The 22,840-nt window shown below is 44.2% G+C and overlaps 1 protein-coding gene and 1 long non-coding RNA gene across 3 annotated transcripts; one reads left to right on the top strand and one right to left on the bottom strand.

The window, feature by feature from the left end:
- The first annotated feature begins 570 nt into the window (after positions 1 to 570).
- CD74 (CD74 molecule) lies at positions 571 to 22,714 on the top strand. Of its 2 annotated transcripts, XM_075602086.1 has the most exons (10): positions 572 to 781; positions 5,071 to 5,252; positions 7,432 to 7,529; positions 7,840 to 7,902; positions 9,159 to 9,254; positions 11,930 to 12,029; positions 12,634 to 12,831; positions 15,598 to 15,666; positions 17,644 to 17,712; positions 20,604 to 22,714. In XM_075602086.1, exons 1-10 carry the CDS (start codon positions 711 to 713, stop codon positions 20,609 to 20,611), a joined length of 954 nt encoding a protein of 317 aa, XP_075458201.1. In that variant the 5' UTR covers positions 572 to 710; the 3' UTR covers positions 20,612 to 22,714. The 2 variants fall into 2 exon arrangements, with proteins under 2 accessions (XP_075458200.1, XP_075458201.1); XM_075602085.1 differs by lacking the exon at positions 15,598 to 15,666 and having other exon boundaries at positions 571 to 781.
- LOC142495938 (uncharacterized) lies at positions 12,696 to 17,711 on the bottom strand. Its single transcript, XR_012801864.1, has 2 exons — positions 17,430 to 17,711; positions 12,696 to 12,921 (listed from the first exon to the last, which is right to left on the bottom strand). It is a non-coding gene; the product is annotated as an uncharacterized LOC142495938 (long non-coding RNA).
- Positions 22,715 to 22,840: the final 126 nt, after the last annotated feature.

The following is a 22,840-nucleotide window of genomic DNA, read 5'->3' as shown; positions in this document are numbered from 1 at the left end:
CACAGGACTGCTCCTTTTTAAAATGAATAACGCTGACCAGGTGCCACAAGGATTTATTTGTTGCAATGCATTAAGGGTAACTAGGACTGTTTGCCTCTTGTGGCTGGTTAACTATGCTCTAGCTCAGGAGTGGCCAACTCCAGTCCTCAAGGACCACTAACAGGTCAGGTTGGATATCCCTGCTTCAGCACAGGTGGCTCAATCTTCGACTTTGGGGAGTTGGCCACCCCTGCTCTAACTTACTTCTGGAGGAGAAACCCTATAGGTATCAAAATTAAACAAAAGAGCACAATTATGAAACAAATGTCAGAAACTCAGCAGTTACATGGCCGAGTGCTTTCATTGTATTATAACGGCAGCATATCTTACATCTTTATCAGTAACATGCACTACATGCTGTACCGTAGTCTTACAGTAATACGTCTGCATAGAAACAAGTGATGCAGTGCCGGCAGCCAATAGGAAAATTAGATTTTTACCTCATCCAAGCCAAGCCAAGCTGACCGTTCTGCTTCTGTGGGTTGAGGGGGGGTATTTCCAGTTCTGTGTTATATATATATATCACTTTCACTTCCCACTGCGAGCTGATTGGTCCTTATAGCGACCTCAAGCTACTTTTTGGCAGTTGCTTTTGTTACTTTGGATCAGTAGAGCAGCAGCAGATCAAGGGAGCAGCAGCCACCACCAGTGTGCAAAGGAAAATCAGTGCAATGCCTGAAGACACAGAGACCCTCGTCGTGGAACACGTCCCAGAGGACCTGGTGCTACAAAGACAGCAGCGGTATTAACCTTTACTATCTTTAACGCTTAATGATATCATATCATCTTTCTTTTCTCTTCTACCACTTTCTTCCCCGTGCAGACAGGAGGAGTAGGTACTATGACACCTTTTTTTTGGACCAAGTGGTAGTTGATAAGTTACAAGCTTTCGAACCTCTCATGGTTCGTTATCAGGTTCATTTCTTTTCTTTCCTAGAGTTATTTATGGGATTTAGACAGTCTGTGATTATTATTTATACAATGTTTTACCAGGAAGTAATACATTGACAACCTCTCGTTTTCAAGTATGTGGGGTTGATGGCGATAAGGCACTGCAGGAGTTGGGTTGCTGTTATATAGCATTCTCCATACCCTAACGGTGGCAGACTATGGTTTGTCCTGCATCATAACGCTGCATAAAAGTGTCATGTTTCTGCGTCTGTCCATCTGGGTCCAGAAAATGATAACCGAATCAGACACTCCTCTTTTTACAACTTTCATTTGCAAGAGCTCAGACCACCTTAAATAGAAATAAAAGATAACGTATATATTGTGATGGGTGATTACTGCCCTGGATGGTCTTTGGTAAGGGGGTGACTTTAATCCCTGAGTCCTCTTTAGTATTTATGGACTTGGATGAGCTGCACAATCCAGATCACTAGAGACAATCTCATCCTGGTTTTAATATTTCCCACCCTTGTAGATGTAACATATGGGAGAGAATGGCTCTGAGCTCTATTGTGAATGCGAGGAGCTTAACTCTGGTCACCTGGTCAGATGAAGAAATAGGTGTGGCTGTAATGGCAGTAAAACACTACAGAACTACAGAACTTGCATTACCATGAGTTTCTCAGACCTCTCCTTTTACAGCACTTGAACCCATTCTTGTTTCCAGATGCACAATTAACATGCTCCAAATATATACATATGTATAATATGTAACAAATGAGTTAAAGTTAAATATGTAATATAATGTTGGCATGTCTGAGAAATAAAACCACAAGATCACTGCACATGCAGATACACTAAAACCCAGGATTTTATCATTATTAAACATTTTCCTATTACACCATGCTGCATAAAACCCTGCACAGCTTAAACTAATTCTAAGGACGAATTAAAGACGTAGTCTATTATACAGCATGATATAATAAGCACGGAAAGGCTGGGTTTCAGGGAATCTAGTGTTATTTGCTGTTTGGTCACTTATGAAACACTGCAAATACTATAGGTACCGAGTGAGCTTAGCAGGACATATGGAACTTGATCATGTATGTCTGGCAAACAATTTCCAACCTCGTCTATCTCAATCAAATAATGTGATGTATACACAGTAATCTTTTCTCCTAGCGAAACTAGCATTCAATCATCAGTAGGATTACGCAGATTTCAACAGCACTTCCCCAATCTACTGTTAGTAACTAGGGCACAAAAAGGGATATTATAAAAGTCGCCAATCCGCAGGCTTGGGAGAACATCATTTAAAAACTAAGGGTTATTTCACGATGTCTGATGGCTGCAAAACAGGGAGTGTGCAGGGAAAAAAAAGTGCTCCAGATTAAAAAAAAACAAAAAAAGACCCCCCCCCCTTCCCTCCAATATTGTGAGCCAAGAGACTGATACAAAGCACCTTGAATTGGTAACCAAAAAGCCATGCCTCCCCCCCAATCAAACCATTTAAAACTTTGTGACGTCGCTAGTTGCTAGGCAGACGACTGACAATGTTGCAGCACTGCTGGTTAGAACTAGTGAGCGGAAAGGATACTGATAGTCAAAGGACAGGGAAGAGTTGTTACTAGTCGTTTTCTGAAAGTTTCTCTCATCTCAGGTAAAGCTCCTCCCCCCTCCCCCCAAGGATTGGGAGAATTTGGTGTTATCCTAGATGCAAGGAGCTTATTTCTAACTGTCACATGTGATATCAAAATAGATAATGAAGATGCCCTACCATGAAATGTAGCATTATTACTACGTTACAGAATTACTCACATTGTGGTTACTTGTATGGTCTGAAACGATGTATTTTTCTTTCATTGAAAATATTGTGTGTGTATACTGCTGATGTTACATTTCACGGCTTCATCCCTCTGCATTCATGAGGGTGGGGGGGGGGGTAGTTTGGGGCAGGACGGGACTGGAGCAACCCCTCCCAAAGCAGCATCATATTTATTAATGCGAATAGGCAAATTGATTTATTTTAATCTGGTGCTGTCTTTTTGCACCAGTATTGCTCCCTCAGCAATAGTTGAGCAATAGACTCATTAAAAATGCAGGTGCTGTTTTTGCATCACTTATTCAGCCAGCAAACTTCACCTTCAACTTCACCAAAACCCCATTTACTTTTCTTTTACTGGTAGGGATGTGAGTTTTAGAAGTTGGAGTTAAAAAAAGCTGAGAAGAGGGGGGGGAAACAAAAAAGGTCACATAAAACAACAACAGAATCATGTGAGAGAAAAAAATATTTTTTCTTTTGATAAAACTGGTGCTATTTTTTGCGTTAGTTTTTGGCCAAGTCTCACAGCGAGACAATGTATTAAAAAGTATCCTCTATGTATGTGTGTCCATGTGTGTGTGCATGTATATATGTGTTTGTATACTGTTTGTGCTGGTTCGTGATTGTGTTTGTTTGCGATTGTGATTCTGTGTGTTCGTGTGCGTGTACGTATGTTCGTAATTGTGTGATTGTGTGTGTGCGATTGTGATTCTGTGTTTTCGTGTGTGTGCGTATTTAGGGGAATTCCACTGAGCTTGTGGTTTGTTAAGCATCTCCCAGCAAAACACTTCCAAGGCCAATTCCATGGAACATGAAATGAATCCCGCTCCTGATAGGCTGGCATGACTGACATCATCAGTTGCTAGGTAGTGCTTGCTTCTGAAGGTCTGCTTAGATTTAGTTATCGAGCTGTAATTAGTGGGAGTTAAGGACTATATAGTATGCAATTAAGATTTAAAGTGCTTATCAGAAAAATGACTGTGCACATTAAACACAGAAATCACAAAGCATATTAATGTATTTCAGGGGAAACTATAACCCCAGAGATGTGAACCGCCATGGAATAAAACCAGTGAGATTTGAGGATTCTGGAGCAAAATAAAAGTGGCATTTAAATGAAAAAGTACTGATTTTTATCAGTGAGAATTTATTGGAATCTATGGGGCCATTTATGCTAAAACCCAGTGAGACCGACTCAAATTCACTAATGCTCAAAGGAAATCTGCGAGCGTTGACCAACACTGCAATGTATTGCAGGCCCAACTGGCAGTGAAAGAGTTAAATACGCAATCATTTTTTTTATTATTAAATTATATATTTTTCGCAAAAAAAGCTAGCCTTTTCTTTTATAGGCCCATGAAGTTGTTGGCAACCTGGGATAGAACAAGATGGCATCCAGGTCTACCTTCTGATTACTAGGGTGAAGTGAATAGCACTGCTGTCAACAACCTAGTGCGTTCCAAGGGGGCTGAAACAGAAGTAGTTTGGGGGATACACTTTTTTTAATGCTTAATTTTTTTTAAATAGTAACTAGCTTAGTTTTAGATAAAGATAGTGATCTTGGGCTTATATTAAAAAGGACAATAGAAAAAGCAGTAGTCCCATCAGCCACTTACTCCTTTTCTGTGTCAATGTTCTGTAGCATCAGCAATCCTGTGGATAGAAGTCCGCACTTTTCCATTAAAATGCCTTTTTATTTTTGTCCAGAACCCCGAAATAGCTCTGACCTTGGTCCTTGGTGGTTGGTGGTTGACGTCCTCCAAGAGAGATTGGAGTTATGAATTGAAAGCATTCACCCATGTAACACTATATGCGACAACAATTACAGCTAGGGTTGCCAGGTGCTCAGTATTTGGACACTGTATCCAATAAAAAAAATTAGAGGTAATACTGGACATGTAGGTGTCCGGTATTACCTCTCTGAACATAGCGACCTGGCCGGCATAGGGGGATTTCCTTGATCGGGGAGAGAGCAGGGCGTTTCCTAGGGGGCTGGGCAGCTTCCTCCATCCTGATTGCATGCTGCATTGCCCAGCAGCAACCAGTCATTCAGGAGGATGTCAGGAGCCTGGGAGTGGGGTCAAGGAAAGGAGGAAACAGCATGGCGCAGAGAGGTGAGAGGGAGGTGTGTGTCTCGAGTACGTCGCACCTGTCACCATTGTGTCCAGTTTTTTGGAGAAGCCACCTGGAAACCCTAATTACAACAGGGGTCCAGTACGTACAAAGGAATATGCAACACGAATATGTTTTTTATGGACATGCAGCATTGATTGCTACAGTGATTCAAGCGTTAAACTCCTCTTTTCCTTCTCTCTCTGCAGTGGTATGACATGCAATAAAGGAAAGGTGGTGCCTGCTCTGTCCATCTTCGTGGCTCTGCTCATCGCGGGACAGGCTGTGATGGTCTACTTCCTAACCCAGCAGCAGGTCAAGATCACAGAGCTGGACTACAATGCCAAACAACTGAAGCTGCAGGACATGATCAAGAAGCTGCCTGGATCACGTCAGTACCAATCTACCAGTCTGCCCAGCACTCGTAACCTTCCGCAGTCCTCCTCTATGGCTTCTTTACCTCCACATCTCTTTTCCCCTCAGAATGACTATAGAGCGGCGGAACTGTCAAAATCCATTCCAAGGCTTTCCCTTCAAAATCTGTGGTTACATTAAATTAACGGAGGTTATACAGTCAATTCACAGACATTTCATGGTCAGATATAGAGTTGGAAAATTGGGTACAGGAGATACAAGGGCTGGTGAGTTTCAGATTGAAATAGAGAAGCTTTAACATCAGCAAACGGCTCACACCCTTTAGCTGCCCTTTGACTGTCCACCTTTGGCGCGACTCAGATGTGCACATTGGATAGAATATGGGTGTATTTTTAAGAATCCGCACTCAGATTCCATATTGAATTCCAAATCCGCACTCAGATTGATAAAACTCTGCATTCTCTTCCCCCCCACTCCCCCTCGGATTTAATCTGAGTGCGGATTAATAACAATACGCCCATAATCTTATCTCTAGCTGTCCATGAAATGCCTGAATTGAATGTATAACCTCTGTTCATTTAATGCAACCATGTATTGCCACCATAACTCTATGCCCAGGTCATACTTGAAAACAAGACGCAACTTCCAATGTATTACTTCCTGGCAGTAGTGGATTAAAAAAATTGGCGCCCTTAGCCGATGCCGCCCTCCTGTTCCCATGGCAACGTGACGTCATGCGCTGGCCGATCGTGCATGCGCGGGCGGCAAGCCAGCATGCCGCCCCCCAAATTCTGCCGCCTAAGGCTTTGGACATGGTCAGGCAGATGGCGCTGAGGCAGCGGACTTACCCCCGGCACCCTTTATGAGGGCGGCTTTAGGAGGCGCTTCCGCACGCTTCGCAGGCGTGCGGAAGAGACAGATCAATTTAAGTTTTGGTGCTGAGGGGAGCGGTGGTCCTGTCACGTGAGTGGTTCGCCCAGCTCCATGACGTCACTGGCCCGCCCCCAGACGGCGCGCGCACTAATGACAGGGAAAGCACCTGCTTTCCCTCAGCCTCCGCATGGCTGCAGTGTCTATGGACACAGCCTTAGGCTGGGGCCTATCAGGCCTAATAGGAAATTTGCCACTGCTTCCTGGTAATACATTTTTTAAAATAAATAAACAATCCCACCATGGATTATTAATCCGCCATGTGGATTGTAAGTGATAGAAAGAAAAAAAAAACGGAGAAGGCGGATCGGCCTTTTTGAGACTGATCCGCGGACTAAAGGAACCGGCTAATCTGAGAATCCACCCCAAATTTCGCCCACCTCTAAGGCCTCGAGCATGGTCAGCGCTTATGTGCTGGCCCGTGCTGAGGCGTGCTGCTGCTCGGCACCGAGCCCCTGCAGCCGCAATGAGAGCGGCTTTAGCAGGGGCTCGCGCACGCGTCCGCACGCTTGGGGATGCGTGTGTCTGACGGAGTTTTGAAATTTGGCGCTCGCCGGAGCGCAGGGCCGGTCACGTGAGCGGCTGTGACGTCACTGGCCCGCCCCCAGACCCGCCCCCAACACGCCCACGGACGGCGCGCTGTGTAAGGCCAGGGAAAGCACCACTTTCCCTGAGCCTCAGCGCGCCTCCGCACTGTTTTGGGCACTATGTCCCAGGCCTAAGAATAACACAACAAATAAGAAAGCCACAACCTGCAATGCCCTCAGTAGCCACAAGGAGTCAGCAATGCAACACTGTAGTTTGCAATCATGATTATATTGTTTTTCCCCCATTCCAGTTACACTAAAAGATGAAAAATCAACACTATTTCCAGTACATAATATATATTGGGAAATATGGGCCAATATCTTTTAACAAGTTTTTCAAACACCTCCTCAAAGCATTTTATGGTATATTTATGAAATAAAAACATACATTAAGATGTTAGTTTTTTCCCTCCCAAATAGGTTAGTTATTCTTTAATAATAATAATAATAATAATAATAATAATAATAATCTTAACAACTACATATTGTAACTCCAGGCAGCTAATGCTATTATATTACACTTTGACTATTGTCGCACAGTATCATTGAGACCTGCAGTGTTTTGACCAGTATGTTTAGGAGGCTGGGACAATCCATAGAAGGCAGACAAAGATGTGTTGAGGTTTTGTGCATCTTTCCTTGTTACTGGAAGTCCTTCTTTCTCTGTGTTACCTGCAGCTCCTTCTCAACCCCAAATCAAGAAGCTGAAGATGGCCAGTTTCAACATCCCCCTGGCCGTTAAGGACACAGATGGCTCTTCGGGCCCAAGCATGAATGTGAGTTTGGCTGAGCCTCACATGATGACTCCGTTTTATTTGCTAGATGTGCTTAGCAGTGTATTCTGCATAAAGCAATGGAAGAGGCTGGTGCTCCTTTTAGAGTGTAAGCTCTCCCGGGCAGGATTACACCAGCCAATATAAATACATTTGTTTAAAATAAAACCACACACACACACAATATTAATCATATGTGTCCTAGAGACAGGTGTCAGAAAGTATAATTAATTATTGATTTATACCTTTCAGTAACACCCAATCTCTGATACCTACCCTTTCCCCACCAACACTTTATTTCCTATGTCTTTAGGACCTGCGGAAAATAGCAGAGACCAGCAATAAGTTGGAGGATTCCATGAGATACGTATTACTGGTGAGATGCGGTGTCTATGTGCTCTACTTATCTGCTCTGCGATGGCCTCCAGCCAGCTCCACAGCAGCAGCAATAGATATAGAGTTGACTTGCCATTAACTTGGAAGATCGTTCTCGCCAGAGATTGGGATTTAGTGAATCCTTGTATTTTTCCTCCCAAACTGGCTTAGCCTGGCTCTGATGCAATGGAACAAGATCGCCACCCTCACAAGCTGCATAATAATATCATGTAATATACACTGCTACTTTGGAGCAGTCGCGGAATTACCACATGTGCAGACAGTTCGGCTGCAACCAGGGCCCACCACCCTCCACACGTCGGAACAGTGTTCCGGCATTTCTAAAGGCCCCTCTCTCTCCATAACCCCTACTTGTGGTGCGGTGGCCTTACCCGGTGGCGGGAAGCCCACTCAGGTGGTCCCAACACATTTAAGCCCCACCCGGAAGTCGGCCCGAACCTCTTTAATCACGGTCTGGTTGGGCTCCCCCTGTTGCCGCTGCGTTTGGACCCGCTCCACCGGTACGACTCAGGGGGGACCTCTTTTCTACTTGCACTTGGGTTACCGGTGACTAGTTTCGCTCCTGCTTTGGAGCTAATAATGAACCGAGGAAAGTATCACAAATCAGGGTTTTTTTTGGGGGGGGGGGGTGGGGGGGAAGTTATGGGGAACTTTTTTTTAAGGTTCCAGCTATTATGTTTTAATCCAAAATAGAAAACTGGACATTTTTACAAATAACGTGATTTAGGATGAAAAAAATGTATTTTAAATAAATAAATAAGAGTAGTTGCGATTTGAACAAAAATATATGCATCTTTAAAATACACATTATTTGTCCATGCAACTTTTAACTAAACAGATTGTTTTCTGTACTAAATCCTCCCTTTTCTGGTTTAGCCCATTGCCATACAGAATGAACTCGGCTACAGTATTCTTTAAAGCAATCATTTGCCATCCATGTGAATAACCCTTAAGCCTTCCTTTTCTCCTACACTTTTCTCTAACCCTCTCACTGCCAGAGAGCTTTGCAATGAGCAGCAGACCCGTCTGGCAGGAAGGGGTTAATAAAAGAACAAAAATTAGAAAGCTTTCCACCACACAAGGTATATTGTAAACCTGTCCTGCTCTAGGTCATGAACGCTGCGGTGGGGGTGGGACGTTCCCTGCGCTCATGCGGCTCCTCGGCTATTTCATGCATTAATTCCTTTGACCTTGTCTGACATCTGACGGTCACTTGAAATTATTTCCTGTCTGCAGCAGGGAGACCCTCTGAGAACATACCCATCATTCAACGGCAGCATCTTGGAGAACCTGAAACAGCTGAAGAAAAGCTTGAGCGACCGGGAGTGGATGGTCAGTGAATTATTATCGTTCATTTGTAAAGCGCCAACATATTCTGCAGCGCGGTACAATGGGGGTACAGATATATATATGTGTGTGTGTCAAACGACAGGGGGTGCCCAGTGCTACATCCAAATGACAAAACATACATGGTAATAATTACAAGAAATAATGCTTCAGTACTAATAATAATAATAATGATAATACTAATAAAATATGTTTTTTTAGTTAGATATTTGGGCCAAAGCATCATAAGCTTGCACACCAAATCGTCAAGGTAAACCATAATAAGTGCAAGACCTACACTACACTGCATTCTGTTCCCTATACCGCACGCGGACCGAAACGTTGGAATGATGTCTTGTTAATACAATATATTCTTTTGACAACCATTGGGAGTGCTGCCTCTGATATTAGTCACCACACGGTATCGTATTGCCTATATATATATATATATATATAGTTCCAGGGGCTGTGTCTGCACTCCCCTGGAACCCCCCAACCTGGCTCAGTATCTCCAGTGGACACTCACTCTTACAACTTTGCTATCACCTCATTTTTGCTACAGGACATTTCTACTTATCATCTGGTGGTGACTATTGCATTTATACAGCATGGTTTATGTATTGTGTTTATCTCACACATTACCAATTTGCTGCTGGATTTTTAGTGGTACTATCTATATAGATAGATTTAGTGTCCTCATTTCATTAACCCTTCCATTTTGACCGCCGGTCTTGGGTTTCATGAGCAGGTCATTTACTTACTTCTGGTGATATTCACCTGCATACTATCATTCATTGCAGTATGTATTGCGATTTTGTGTATCAACCAGAATTTATGTTTTTTGGGGTTCCAAGGGGACTGTTTTAATATTTTATAATCCATGTGTTTTTCATTGAATAAATCCTATTATCATTTACTATTGCTAGAGTGCTTTTGGTGGAATTCTTTCTCTTTTTTCTTTCAATATATATATATATATATATATATATATATGTGTATATATATATGTGTATATATATATGTGTATATATATATATATATATATATATACAGGCATACCCCGGTTTAAGTACACTCACTTTAAGTACACTCGCGAGTAAGTACATCTCGCTCAATAGGCAAACGGCAGCTCACGCATGCGCCAGTCAGCACATCCTGAACAGCAATACCGGCTCCCTACCTGTACCGAAGGGGAGACTATAGAGCCTATTACAAACACGTTATTTACATCAGTTATGTACGTATAGGAGGATTGCAGTACAGTACATGCACCGATAAGTGGGAAAAAGGTAGTGCTTCACTTTAAATACATTTTCGCTTTACATACATGCTCCGGTCCCATTGCGTACGTTAATGTGGGGTATGCCTGTATGTGTATATATATATGTGTATATATATATATGTGTATATATATATATATGTGTATATATATATGTGTATATATATCTATGTATATTATATCTATGTATCTATATCTATGTATCGATATCTAGATATCGATATCTAGATATCGATATCTAGATATCTATATCTAGATATCGATATATATATATATAGATATATATATATATCTCTATATATACCACAATTATTAAGGTTATGGTGGGTAAAAAAAGTGACAAAAACCCACCACAGTAAAGCATATAGCAACTGTAAATATTACTGTATGTTCATTTGCATGTCTTAGACAGGTCTGCAACCCTGTCTTTCCCCATTATCGCCCAGCACACAGCGTTTCCACTGCAGCAAGGGATTCTGGTAAATGACATGCAAATGAGCACACAGTGCCACCTTTTGTCTCAAGCTCGTATCACACAAGCAAATCCTCAAGCCAATGCATACTGTTTTAACACAGCTTTTAGACAGAGGCTGGGATGAGATGCAAAGCCAGTAAACTTGTGTGTGTGTGTATGTATATACACACACATACACACACACACACACACACACACACACACACACACACACACACACACACACACACACACACGAATAAAAGTTAAAAGTAAAAGTTAAAAGTTATCATTAGTCCAGGGGCTTGCAGACGGACAGGAAACACCAGTCAGCCCAAAGATATAGAAAAGAACAAATCTGACTGCCTGAGATAGATATAGATATATTTCTATCTATCTATCTATCTATCTATCTATCTATCTATCTATCTATCTATCTATCTTAAACACTTACATACAAGTGAGGACAGACGGGCACAGATACAAAAGGGTAATGAGGGTCCTGCGTGTGGGAGTTTACATGGATGTAGTGTTATATGCCTATACTTATTTATTAACATACACAGTCATATGGTGTTATTATACACCTACATGTATTTTTGCAAGTACAGGTGTCTACTTAGACACATACATTATACGATATAACATATACGCGTGACCGTTTGTACCTACAGATATAGCCAGACTTACTGTTCCCATAGATACCTCGAAATAAAAGGGGCATGGCTCAAGGGTTTCCATAGGATTCAATGGTAATGCTGCAGCAGAGTGCCTGAAAAAGAAAAATGTTAGTCTGGCTACATATGTGCAATAATGTACTCAAACTGTACACATGTAAAACTACATTAATACACCCGTATATACAGTTATATACATCCGGGCTGATTAACTTCTTGCCACACTGCAGCACATGCTCCTTATATCTTCCCCTTTCCTCCACTCTCACAGGGTTTTGACTCTTGGATGCAACAGTGGTTCCTGTTGAATTTAGTGCAGAATTCCAAGGAACTGGAGACCACTCCGCCCCCAAGCAGTGATCGTGTCACAGGTACAAGTTATGGGGAGCTCGGCTTCCATCAGTCTGCGGGATACAAGTTGGGACAGGAGAGTCATTCAGTATTGTACCTCACTTAGAAAACAGCAAGACCGTGCTCAGAGCATTCCTGGGGAAATAGAACAGTGCTTAATGCCCTTATGCAGCAGGACATGTAACAATGTGAAACATCACCACATACTCCGTATAACATGTCACCAGTGTTCACTTCATGCGTGTTACAAAAAAAACAAGCATGTCATTTTATTTGTTGCTACGCTCCGGACTTTTGATTTTAGCCTTGTTGTTATGTCACGCAACTCCGAAATTTGGACTTTGGTTGAAGACAAAGGGGTCGATCTGTCAAGACACAAGCTGTGCAATTCTGGGGCAAAAACAAACACACTGCACCATATATCAATGAATACAATTCAATTGAAATCCATATGATTTTTTTTATTCATATGGTGCAATGGTTTTGACCCATGATTCTACCCTCATACATAGTGCTCTCAGTGTCAGCACCAGCATCTTGGGACAGGGAATAGCTGTACTGTATTTTTATGTACAAAAGTAAAGATATCTATAGTATCAGCATGTTTACTGTCTTATCATTAAGGTGCCCCAGTGATGACCCCATGCCAGGTTAAAAAAGCCAGCAGCCGAATCTTGCCGGGTACCTTTGTGCCTCAGTGTGATGGAAATGGTGAATTCGAAGCCATGCAGTGCTGGAGAAGCACGGGATATTGCTGGTGTGTCTACAGGAACGGAACCGAAATACCTGAAACCAGGGCTCGGGCCAAGTTGGATTGCCGCGGTAAGAGCTATCGATTGAAATGTAAAGGAGCACAACCAGCCTGTCTGCTGGTATTTGCGATGTTGTCATTGTGACCGACGGGATGTAAAGCTGCAATGGAAGGGGAGGAGCGCAGAACATATATAAAACAAGAATACAAAAAAGTATTTATGCACTGAACAGACATCGCACCATGATTGAGCTCACCATGTCACAGATCTAGCGTAGGGTTGCCTTCTTGCAAACAGGGTTGGCAGCTTTCATACAAGTGGAGTAGGGACACATACTCATGATTATTGATGACATTGGCTATAAGGTAGCATCTGAATGGAGATGACATTGGTGGCAGGTGATTACTTGCTGTCACCACACCACAGTCAAAAACTTTGTTTCTGTATCTTTCTCCTTCCTCTGTACATCTGCGTGGAGGAGACCACTGCTACATTCATGATACTCTGTTGCCCTGACCATCATGGAGGTGGAGACCTTCCCCTACAAACAGATTTTGGACAGTGGCCATCCTCACTGGCACACTCCTCCCCTATAAACGTAACTGAAAAATGTATATCATTTTCCTATGTCGTCCCCTACAAAGTAGCAGTCAATCAAAAAGCCAATAGAAAATCAGGAGATCTCCCCCTCTCAAATCCAGCGATGTCAACCTGCAAGGTTCCAAGTGAGAGAGTTGGGGTTTCTGAACTCCCCCCAAAAAGGCATTTTTTCCCCCCACTTAAAGTTTATTGAATTTTGCTAAATAATGAAGTGGGGTACAGAAATAAAGGGAGGGGTTAAAGGATGGAGAGTGGTGCCGAGACATCGGTACATTTGTAGTTCCGCAATAGCATTATAGATCTCAAAGAGTCAGACGTATACATCTAGCATAAAAAGAAATATTTAGACGATGTTTGTCAAGCGTTCGCGTTAGTAAAATAATTCGACCATGGCTGGCAAACATTGGAAAATGTATACATTGTATCAGTTAACAAGTTGGTACGTTTTCCATGCTCATTATATACCATATCCCTTATCCTTGACTGAAGAGTCGGTGGGGTCTATTCCCCGCAGCTGCTATTGTACACCTAGTTGCTTTATAAATGTGGGTTATTCATTTGGTTTAATAAAGGGTGCAGACCATGGGTCTAAAGTCAAATATAGCATGATCTCAATCACAAAGTGAGTGGCCTTCCACAACGGGGTTATTTATGGCAGGTAGACCACATATGGTAGAAGGACCCACCCTGTCTACATCCCCTGGTGCAAAGGGCAGAGGATCCCACACAGATGACCAAGAGTTTCACAGGAGCCAAGTAAAGAGTTTTCCGTCACCCCAGTACATATTGAGCTTTTGGAGGCTGCCTAAAATATATCACCCCAGTCCTCTGCCAATAGGAACACTACGTACCAATATGCTTTTCCCACTGTGAAACATACTTCTATATTTCAGGAGCATTAGTCGCAATAAATGTACCATGTAATGCCTTTTTGATGTGTAGCACAAGCCCATTCGGTCAGAAAAGTTCAGAGTGGAAAGTGGCACGTGAGGCGGAGAACCTGCTCACTTATAGGTATCTCGAGCTCACTTCCAGGCAGCCCCAATTCCCCACACCGAGACTAAAATATTTCAACCTTAGATACAGTAAGTCTTTAATCAAAACAACCCCTTTAGTTGTCCTGAGATAAATCAAACATATTTAAACCGGCTTTAAAATCGATATTCCTAAATAATGGTATCATAGAGTAATTACTATGTGCATGATGTAGTCTGATAACTTCCCATATATGGATGCTGTGCAACAATTGGTGATCTTTTTGAGCAGGGCGTTCTCTAGCCGCTCGGGTACCACTGTAATGGAGACAGTGACGCGTATTGGCGAGACTCCATTGTAGTGCTTAAGACTTTTGGTGCTAACAATCAGTGGAACGGTCTCCAAATCAGTGGAGAAGACTGAATAGCAGTGAGTGAGTTCAGAGATGTGTAAATCTCCTTGATTGAAGCCTTTACATGCGGTTATGTGTGATAGCCACCGGACTGAATAAAAGGACAGCTTTGTTTTTAAATTCCTATAATAATAATAAAATTAAAAAAAACTCCAGTGTAAATAAATCATCCGCCATAAACAGGGATTTCCTTTCCTATTGTCTGATCTTATTTGTTGCACTTATTGTGCTATAATTCCCGTACTGTATTGTCTCTCTTGTAAAGCGGCAAGTACAGCGGTGGGCGCTATATAAATCAGCGGTGCGCAAACTGGGAGACTTTATTGGGGGCGCGGGCCGCGCGGCGGTTACAGAGGCCCCGCGTTATGAGCGCGAGGCCTCTGTAAACGTACTTACTGGCTTCTTGTCCATGCGTCTCCATGGCAACGCGGCATCAAATGACGCCCGCAGCGTCATTTGACGCATTATTAGAGGCAAGGGGGGCGCGACCAAGGAGGCAGCAGGTAAGGGGGGAACAGGAGCAGGGGTTTGTGCACCGCTGATATAAATAAAGATATACATATATAGGAAGGCGGCCAACCCAGATAGTTCATTTTTTCTTAAACCCAATTAAAAATCCAGTATGAGGAGCTCACCTGCATATAGCGCTGCGGTTTTTCTTGTGTGTTATGCGGTTTCTTAAAAAGAAGACAGGAGGCATAATGACCCAGTCCAATAATAGAGTAACAGCTGACAAAAATGCTGGAGATGAATCACACTGCTGCGCGGGAGTTAATTGGGAGGTATGCGGAGATTCCGATTGATATTGTGCAGGAGATGTACTAGATTGTAATGATTTGCCTTTTACAGGAATGACGGAGCGAGATGAATTCCTTATGGGACCGTGGGGATCCGCTGCCCCTGATGAATATGAAGCTGGTAGGTTCTCTGCATATACTGTTCGCTGCCTTTATTTGTATCCGTTTATGATGTTACTCATTCAGCAGCTGCTGCACCACCACAATTCAAATCCATTAATCCAGGGGGGCGCGGCGCTTAGAGGGGCCCCGCACTCTTCACCACATTTAAATGAAATGCCGTGGGAGCACGCGAGGCCTCTGTAACGCCCCGTCTCTGGCGGCTTCTGGCGACACGTCGCCATGACAACGCTGCATCATTTGTCAAATGGCACGCTACGTCAGATGACGCAGGAGAAAGGGTATGGGGGGGGGGGGAGAGAGCCAAGAGAGCTGACAGGGGGGCGCAGACAAAAAAGTTAAGAGCACCCCTGCATTAATCCACCAGCCCATCCCACTTCACGTATCTTGTGTATTTCTAGTTTTAGCTATTTTACATATAAAGGCAGGGCGCCCAGGGAACTACTTACTAACAAAAAAAAAGAGGATCCCACACAGATGACCAAGAGTCTCACAGGGGCCAAGTACCATGTGAAAAGTAACAGGAGTTTTCCTTCACCCCAGTACATATTGAGCTTTTGGAGGCTGCCTAAAATATATCATCCCAGTCCTCAGCCAATAGGAACACTACGTACCAATATGCTTTTCCCACTGTGAAACATACTTCTATATTTTAGGAGCATTAGTCTCAATAAATGTACCATGTAATGCCTTGTTGATGTGTAGCACAAGCCCATTCGGTCAGAAAAGTTCATAGTGGAAAGTAGCACATGAGGCGGAGAACCCGCTCACTTTATAGGTATCGCGAGCACACTTCCAGGCAGCCCCAATTCCCCACACCGAGACTAAAACATTTCAACCTTACATACAGTAAGTAAGTCTTTAATCCAAACAACCCCTTTAGTTATCCTGAGATAAATTAGACATATTTAAACCGGCTTTAAAATCTATATTCCCAAATAAAGGTATCATAGTAATTACTCTATGTGCATGATGTAGTCTGATAACTTTCCATATATGGATGCTGTGCTGTGATCTTTTTGAGAAGGACGTTCTCTAGCTGCTCGGGTACCACTATAATGGAGACAGTGACGCGTATTGGCGGGACTCCATTGTAGTGTTTAAGACTTTTGGTGCTAACAATCAGTGGAATGGTCTCCAAATCAGTGGAGAAGGACTGAATAGCAGTGAGTGAGTTCAGAGATGTGTAAATCTCATTGATTGAAGCCTTTACATGCGGTTATGTGTGATAGCCACCGGACTGAATAAGAGGACAGCTTTGTTTTTAAATTATATATATAATAATAATAATAATAAAAAAAAAAACTCCAGTGTAAATAAATCATCCGCCATAAACAGGGATTTCCTTTCCTATTGTCTGATCTTATTTGTTGCACTTATTGTGCTATAATTGTGCTATAATTCCCGTACTGTATTGTCTCTCTTGTAAAGAGCCAAGTTCAGCGGTGCGCGCTATATAAATCAGCGGTGCGCAAACTGGGAGACTTTATTGGGGGCGCGGGGCGCGCGGCGGTTACAGAGGCCCCGCGCTAAGAGCACGAGGCCTCTGTAAATGTACTTACCGGCTTCTTGTCCACAGCGTCATTTGATGCATTATTAGCGGCAAGGGGGGCGCGACCAAGGAGGCAGCAGGTAAGGGGGGAACAGGAGCAGGGGTTTGTGCACCGCTGATGTAAATAAAGATATACATATATAGGAAGGCGGCCAACCCAGATAGTTAATTTTTTTTTAAACCCAATTAAAAATCCAGTATGAGGAGCTCACCTGCATATAGCGCTGCTGTTTTTCTTGTGTGTTATGCGGTTTCTTAAAATGAAGACAGGAGGCATAATGACCCAGTCCAATAATAGAGTAACAGCTGACAAAAATGCTGGAGATGAATCACACTGCTGCGCGGGAGTTAATTGGGAGGTATGCGGAGATTCCGATTGATATTGTGCAGGAGATGTACTAGATTGTAATGATTTGCCTTTTACAGGAATCACGGAGCGAGATGAATTCCTTATGGGACCGTGGGGATCCGCTGCCCCTGCTGAATATGAAGCTGGTAGGTTCTCTGCATATACTATTCGCTGCCTTTATTTGTATCCGTTTATGATGTTACTCATTCAGCAGCTGCTGCACCACCACCATTCGAATCCATTAATCCAGGGGGGGGCGCGGCGCTTAGAGGGGCCCCGCACTCTTCCCCACATTTAAATGAAATGCCATGGGAGCGTGCGAGGCCTCTGTTAGGCCCGGGCCATAGAGGGGGGGAGCCGTGCTGCACCGCGCTGACGCTCGCCTGCAGAAGCTGTGCGATTCCATGCACATACAGGCGAGCCAGCGTCCGCGATCGGAGGTGGGGGGAGACTGAGGGAGGCGGCGCAGTAACGTCGCTGGGCCAATCGCCCGCGACGCACTGACGTCGACATCACGGCACCGACGTCACGGCGCCGTGACGTTGACGCAGCCCCGCTCTCATTGGAGGTTTTCAGCTGACAGCGCGCTGAAAAACAGCTTGGCGCTCGGCTGAAAACTCCAAAGCCTGAGCACGCCTGCGGACGCTCGCGCGAGCCCCCTCTCAAGGCATCCTCATTGAGGATGCAGGGGCTCGGGGCTGAGCGTCCGCACGCCTCAGCACGGCTTGTCCTTCTATGGACTCGGCCTAACACCCAGTCTCTGGCGGCTTCTGGCGACACGTCGCCATGACAACGCAGCATCATTTGTCAAATGGCACGCTACGTCAAATGATGCAGGAGAAAGGGTATGGGAGGGGGGGAGAGAGCCAAGAGAGCAGACAGGGGGGCACAGACAAAAAAGTTAGAGCACCCCTGCATTAATCCACCAGCCCATCCCACTTCACGTATCTTGTGCATTTCTAGTTTTAGCTATTTTAAATATAAAGGCAGGGCGCCCAGGGAACTACTTACTAACTAAAACCCGAAGCGCTTATTTTTGACGCCTGCCTCTGTAATTCTGTTAATTTCTTTTAAAGATTTTTTTTTTGCTGGTTTGTGGACCAGGCAAAATGTGCCCCTTTTTTTCTTTTGCAATACATTACAAAGTTGAGCAAACTTTGAAAACATGTTTTTTTTTTTTTTTGCCAAGCTCCCTTAACAAGGCGGAAAAAGTGGCAATATTAGTGAAATTGTCCACCAGGTCAGTGCCGTGACCTTTTGCGAAAATGTGAAATTTAACCTTTAGAGTACCGTAATGAGGTACCAGATACGTCATGGGCGCTTGCTTACTTGTGGTCGAAAAGGAGGTGGGGTTCACCCACTTCCAGCGCCCGGGCACCAGTTGCATCATGTGATTTCTCCAGGAGTGGTCACACGAGGTGGAAGTGCAGGTGGTCAGTTGTTAGGCTCCTAGCCCCCCCTGAGACCCTGCACTCTCATGGCCCTCATCAGCTCCATAGTGCGAGATGAGCTGTTACACTTGGTATGGACTTAAACTAAAATCCGCCAATCAGTTGTTTGGGTATATAGTTCTTTGACCCACTTTTCTCCCTTTGCTCTGGTATACGGGCAGTAAATGGCAGACAGCCAGGTAACGAGAGTTAACCCCTCAGGCTACTATCCCCTGAAGTAACCCTGCTGCAGGCAGATCTAGCTATTTACCGCTCAGACCAACCATCTCAGGGTGTATATATCTCTCTCTGCAGGCCGCCACAGACACAAACCCACCCCTCAGATCACCATCACCTGAAGCTATTGTGTTGCAGGCAGCTACTATAGTTCCCTTGTAGCAGCTTGCCATTTGGTGAAAATTATTGCAACTATCTAGCAATAGTCCATTCTCTCCACCAGGCTGCAATGCATTCGATCTGCGGCATATGTACATTGTGTCCTTTTATTTTGCTACATGTCTACTAGACCGAATAAAATAGTGTATTTTAACATATACTCATCTTTCCATTGCTATTTGCGCTCAGGGCTCTGACCATAGATTGTCTATCTAGGCCCTAGATTCTAGGGTAATATTTATTGCATCTTCATCACTCATTTCTCAAGATGTTGGTGTTCCACCACTCAATCTCACCTCACCAGGATTGACGAGCGAGTGCACGGAACTGGGGGGCTTCTGTACTGCCTACCTTCTCTGAAGGGCTTCCCTGGCTTAGAACCCAGCTTATAGTAAATATCCCCAACAGTAAAATTTACCATTCGCCTATATGCAAAGTACTTACAATGATCACAGCTGTTCAGGTTACTGGTAAAGATCCTGACTTCACATAACAATAATAATAATGTTTGTTCTTGTATAGCGCTGCTAGTTTTATGCAGCGCTTTACAGAGACATTTTGCAGACACAGTCCCTGCCTCGTAGAGCTTACACTCTATGTTTTTGCTGCCTGAGGCACAGGGAGATAAAGTGACTTGCCCAAGGTCACAAGGAGCCGACACCGGGAATTGAACCAGGTTCCTCAGTGCCAGTCAGAGCCTTTACTCACTGAGCCACTCCTTCTCTCTAAACATATTTAGTAACTTACAGTATGTGCAGTGAAAAACAGATACACGCAGATGGCCGAATCCAAGGGCCAGGCTGAGCCAGTTGCAGCTTTGAAGTCCTCATTCAATGAAAACACCAGTGCAGCTGGAGTGGCCTGCCTTGAAGGGCCACCACCAGGTCAGGTTTTTAAGGATATCCCTGCTTCAGCACAGGTGGTTCCAGTCATTGACTGAGCCACTGATTGAAACAGGGATATCCTTAAAACCTGAAGTGTTGGTGGCCCTTGAGGACTGGCGTTGGCCACTCCTGCCTTGGTGCCAGGGGAATGCTCCAGGCTGTAGTACAGGTCTCGAGCAATGTATTCTCTTCCCTCTGCAGTAACCAAGTGTTAACTGGTCATTACAACAATAACTGAGGTGGATCGTTAACATATCAATGCTGGATTTGAATGATCGGTCCGTTCGTAGCACTGCATACTAATACAATGTTGCTGTTTCTCTGCAGACAAATAGTGAGGCTTCCGAAGACTTGGCTGACGCGCCTCTAACTCCTCCTATCTCACATGATGCAGCAACGCAGCAGAGAGCGCTACATTTAAACATGATCGTGTTGCTTCCAAACTCTCTCCTAATTGAGGTGGCCACCTGACTAACTCACCAACTGTGTTTAAGTTTGGTTTGACATTGGCGCAGGCTTCCCATTTAATACAGAGGATGACTGTCTGACACGGTTTGTTACTAGAACATACATGTTTTTTTTATTTTTTATATTAGATCCAGCGATACATCAATCCACGTCTCCCAAAAACCAAAGCACCAGAATCAGTGATTACATGAACACCAAAATATGACATCTCCAAAGATGTAACCACAGGCTTTCTATAGCATTTTGTGTCTTCTACTGACCCCTCATCAATTAAAAGTTCAAATCCGTTTCAAGAAGTCCAGGCTAGCAAATCTCATATCACAGGCAGAAACCCAAGTGGCCTAGTCAGGTGGAAACCTTTTTCCAGCTCATAAAACCCGATAGAAATGATGGTTGCAAAACCAGAGGAAACAAAAGAATCAGATCTCAGTGGATTTGTGTGGTGGTTGACAGTGGAATTGTACTATAAAAAAATATACTGACTGGTTTCATCACCGAGTCAGAGGCCCACTCAAGCAGTGCTTTGAAAAAGCAAAAAAAAAAAGAGAGTTTGATAATTGCTGTGTGCTATTTTGTAGCTTTTATACTTTTTTTTTAATATAGACTTTGTTAGAAGATTGGCATTAATCATTAATCATAGCTATATATTTTTGAAAACATTGTATGTTGGCTGTGCTTATGGGCAATCTGATTGGTCTGTCGGTCTGTCGGTCTGTCACTCAGCCTCTGGCCAACCAGATTGGTCCGTCGGCCCACCCACGGCTCTCATTGGCCGGTGTGTCTCGCCCCCCCGTGTACCACCCTCCTACAGCTCTCATTGGCCGGTGTCTCGCCCCGCCCCCCCACGGCTCTCATTGGCCGGTGCGCTCTAAGCCAGGAGTCCCCAACTATCAGTGACGCGCGAGGGGGCTCTGTGTTGCACACACACAGTGACAGACACCCACCCGCCGCCTGCCCTCCCAACCCTGGCTGCCGCACGCCCTCTGCCTTACACCCACCCGCAGTCCCGCCACCCTCCCGCCTCTGCCTTTCACACACCCGCCGCCCGAACTCCCACCGCCGCCTTTCACACACCCGCCGCCTCACACCCCTGCACACCCACCGCCTCCCGCACCTATATCACTGACCAGCCGCCGCAACCACTCACCACCCACCCACCGCCACCCGCAGCACTCACTCCTCTACGCAGCGACATGACGGACCAGCTGCCGCCCGCACTCACCAGACACCCGCAACACACACTCAGCAGCCACACACCGCCTCACACCCCTTCCCACCGTAGCGGGACCGCCACACGGCACTCACCAGCCACTCGCCGCCTCACACCCCTTCCCACGGTAGCGGGACCGCCACACCGCACTCACCAGCCACTCGCCGCCTCACACCCTAGCGGGACTCACACCCACCACTCACTACCCACCCGCCACCCGTACTGAACACCCGCCCGCCGACTCTCACCCGCTCACACCCTAGCGGGACACACACCTCAAATTGTACTGTGGTGTGTTTACAATAAACCATTTTTAAACAACAACAACATCGGATTACATTTTCTTCCATGTTTCTTTTCAACATTTTTATACAACCTTTCCACCAAATACTCAACCTATTCTTTCCCTATTTATAAATACTACCTATTACGGATATACATCCCGGGCAACGCCGGGTATATCAGCTAGTACTATATAAATCAGAGTAAACATGCTTTTTTTGTGTATTCCTACTCTATTACTTGCATACAACACTTTAGTGGTAGATCAGCTGGGATGTTTGATTATATAGGCGTTAGTGGGAGGATGCCAATTCCTGCCTGGGTTCTGACTTTTTTTTCCTCATCACTAAACAATAACTTTTTTAAAATTGATTTTAGCTGCTGTTTTAAATCTAATTGTAAGTTAGTTTAACAAGGTATTATTGAGTATACATATATTGTACAATGTGCTTAATAAAGGAGATAGGAATGCCCAATATTCTCTGCCTCGTTGTACCATCATTATAATGCTTTTAAGCATCCTTTTACATACTGTGCAGACTCCATCACAAATAATCCAGCACATTCATGCTAAGCCGTTATTTGCACACGCTTATACGTTGAT

This window comes from Ascaphus truei, chromosome 5 (assembly GCF_040206685.1).
Source record: "Ascaphus truei isolate aAscTru1 chromosome 5, aAscTru1.hap1, whole genome shotgun sequence".
Taxonomy (NCBI): domain Eukaryota; kingdom Metazoa; phylum Chordata; class Amphibia; order Anura; family Ascaphidae; genus Ascaphus; species Ascaphus truei.
Note: the sequence above shows the minus strand (reverse complement) of the source record. Positions and strands in the feature narration are given on the sequence as shown.

Bases quoted from the DNA above. Each gene is read 5' to 3' on its own strand.
- CD74 (XM_075602086.1), top strand. From the start codon at position 711: ATGCCTGAAGACACAGAGACCCTCGTCGTGGAACACGTCCCAGAGGAC. The intron at 7,530-7,839 runs GTGAGTTTGGCT...CTATGTCTTTAG, and splicing joins CTTCGGGCCCAAGCATGAAT to GACCTGCGGAAAATAGCAGA. The intron at 7,903-9,158 runs GTGAGATGCGGT...TCCTGTCTGCAG, and splicing joins CCATGAGATACGTATTACTG to CAGGGAGACCCTCTGAGAAC.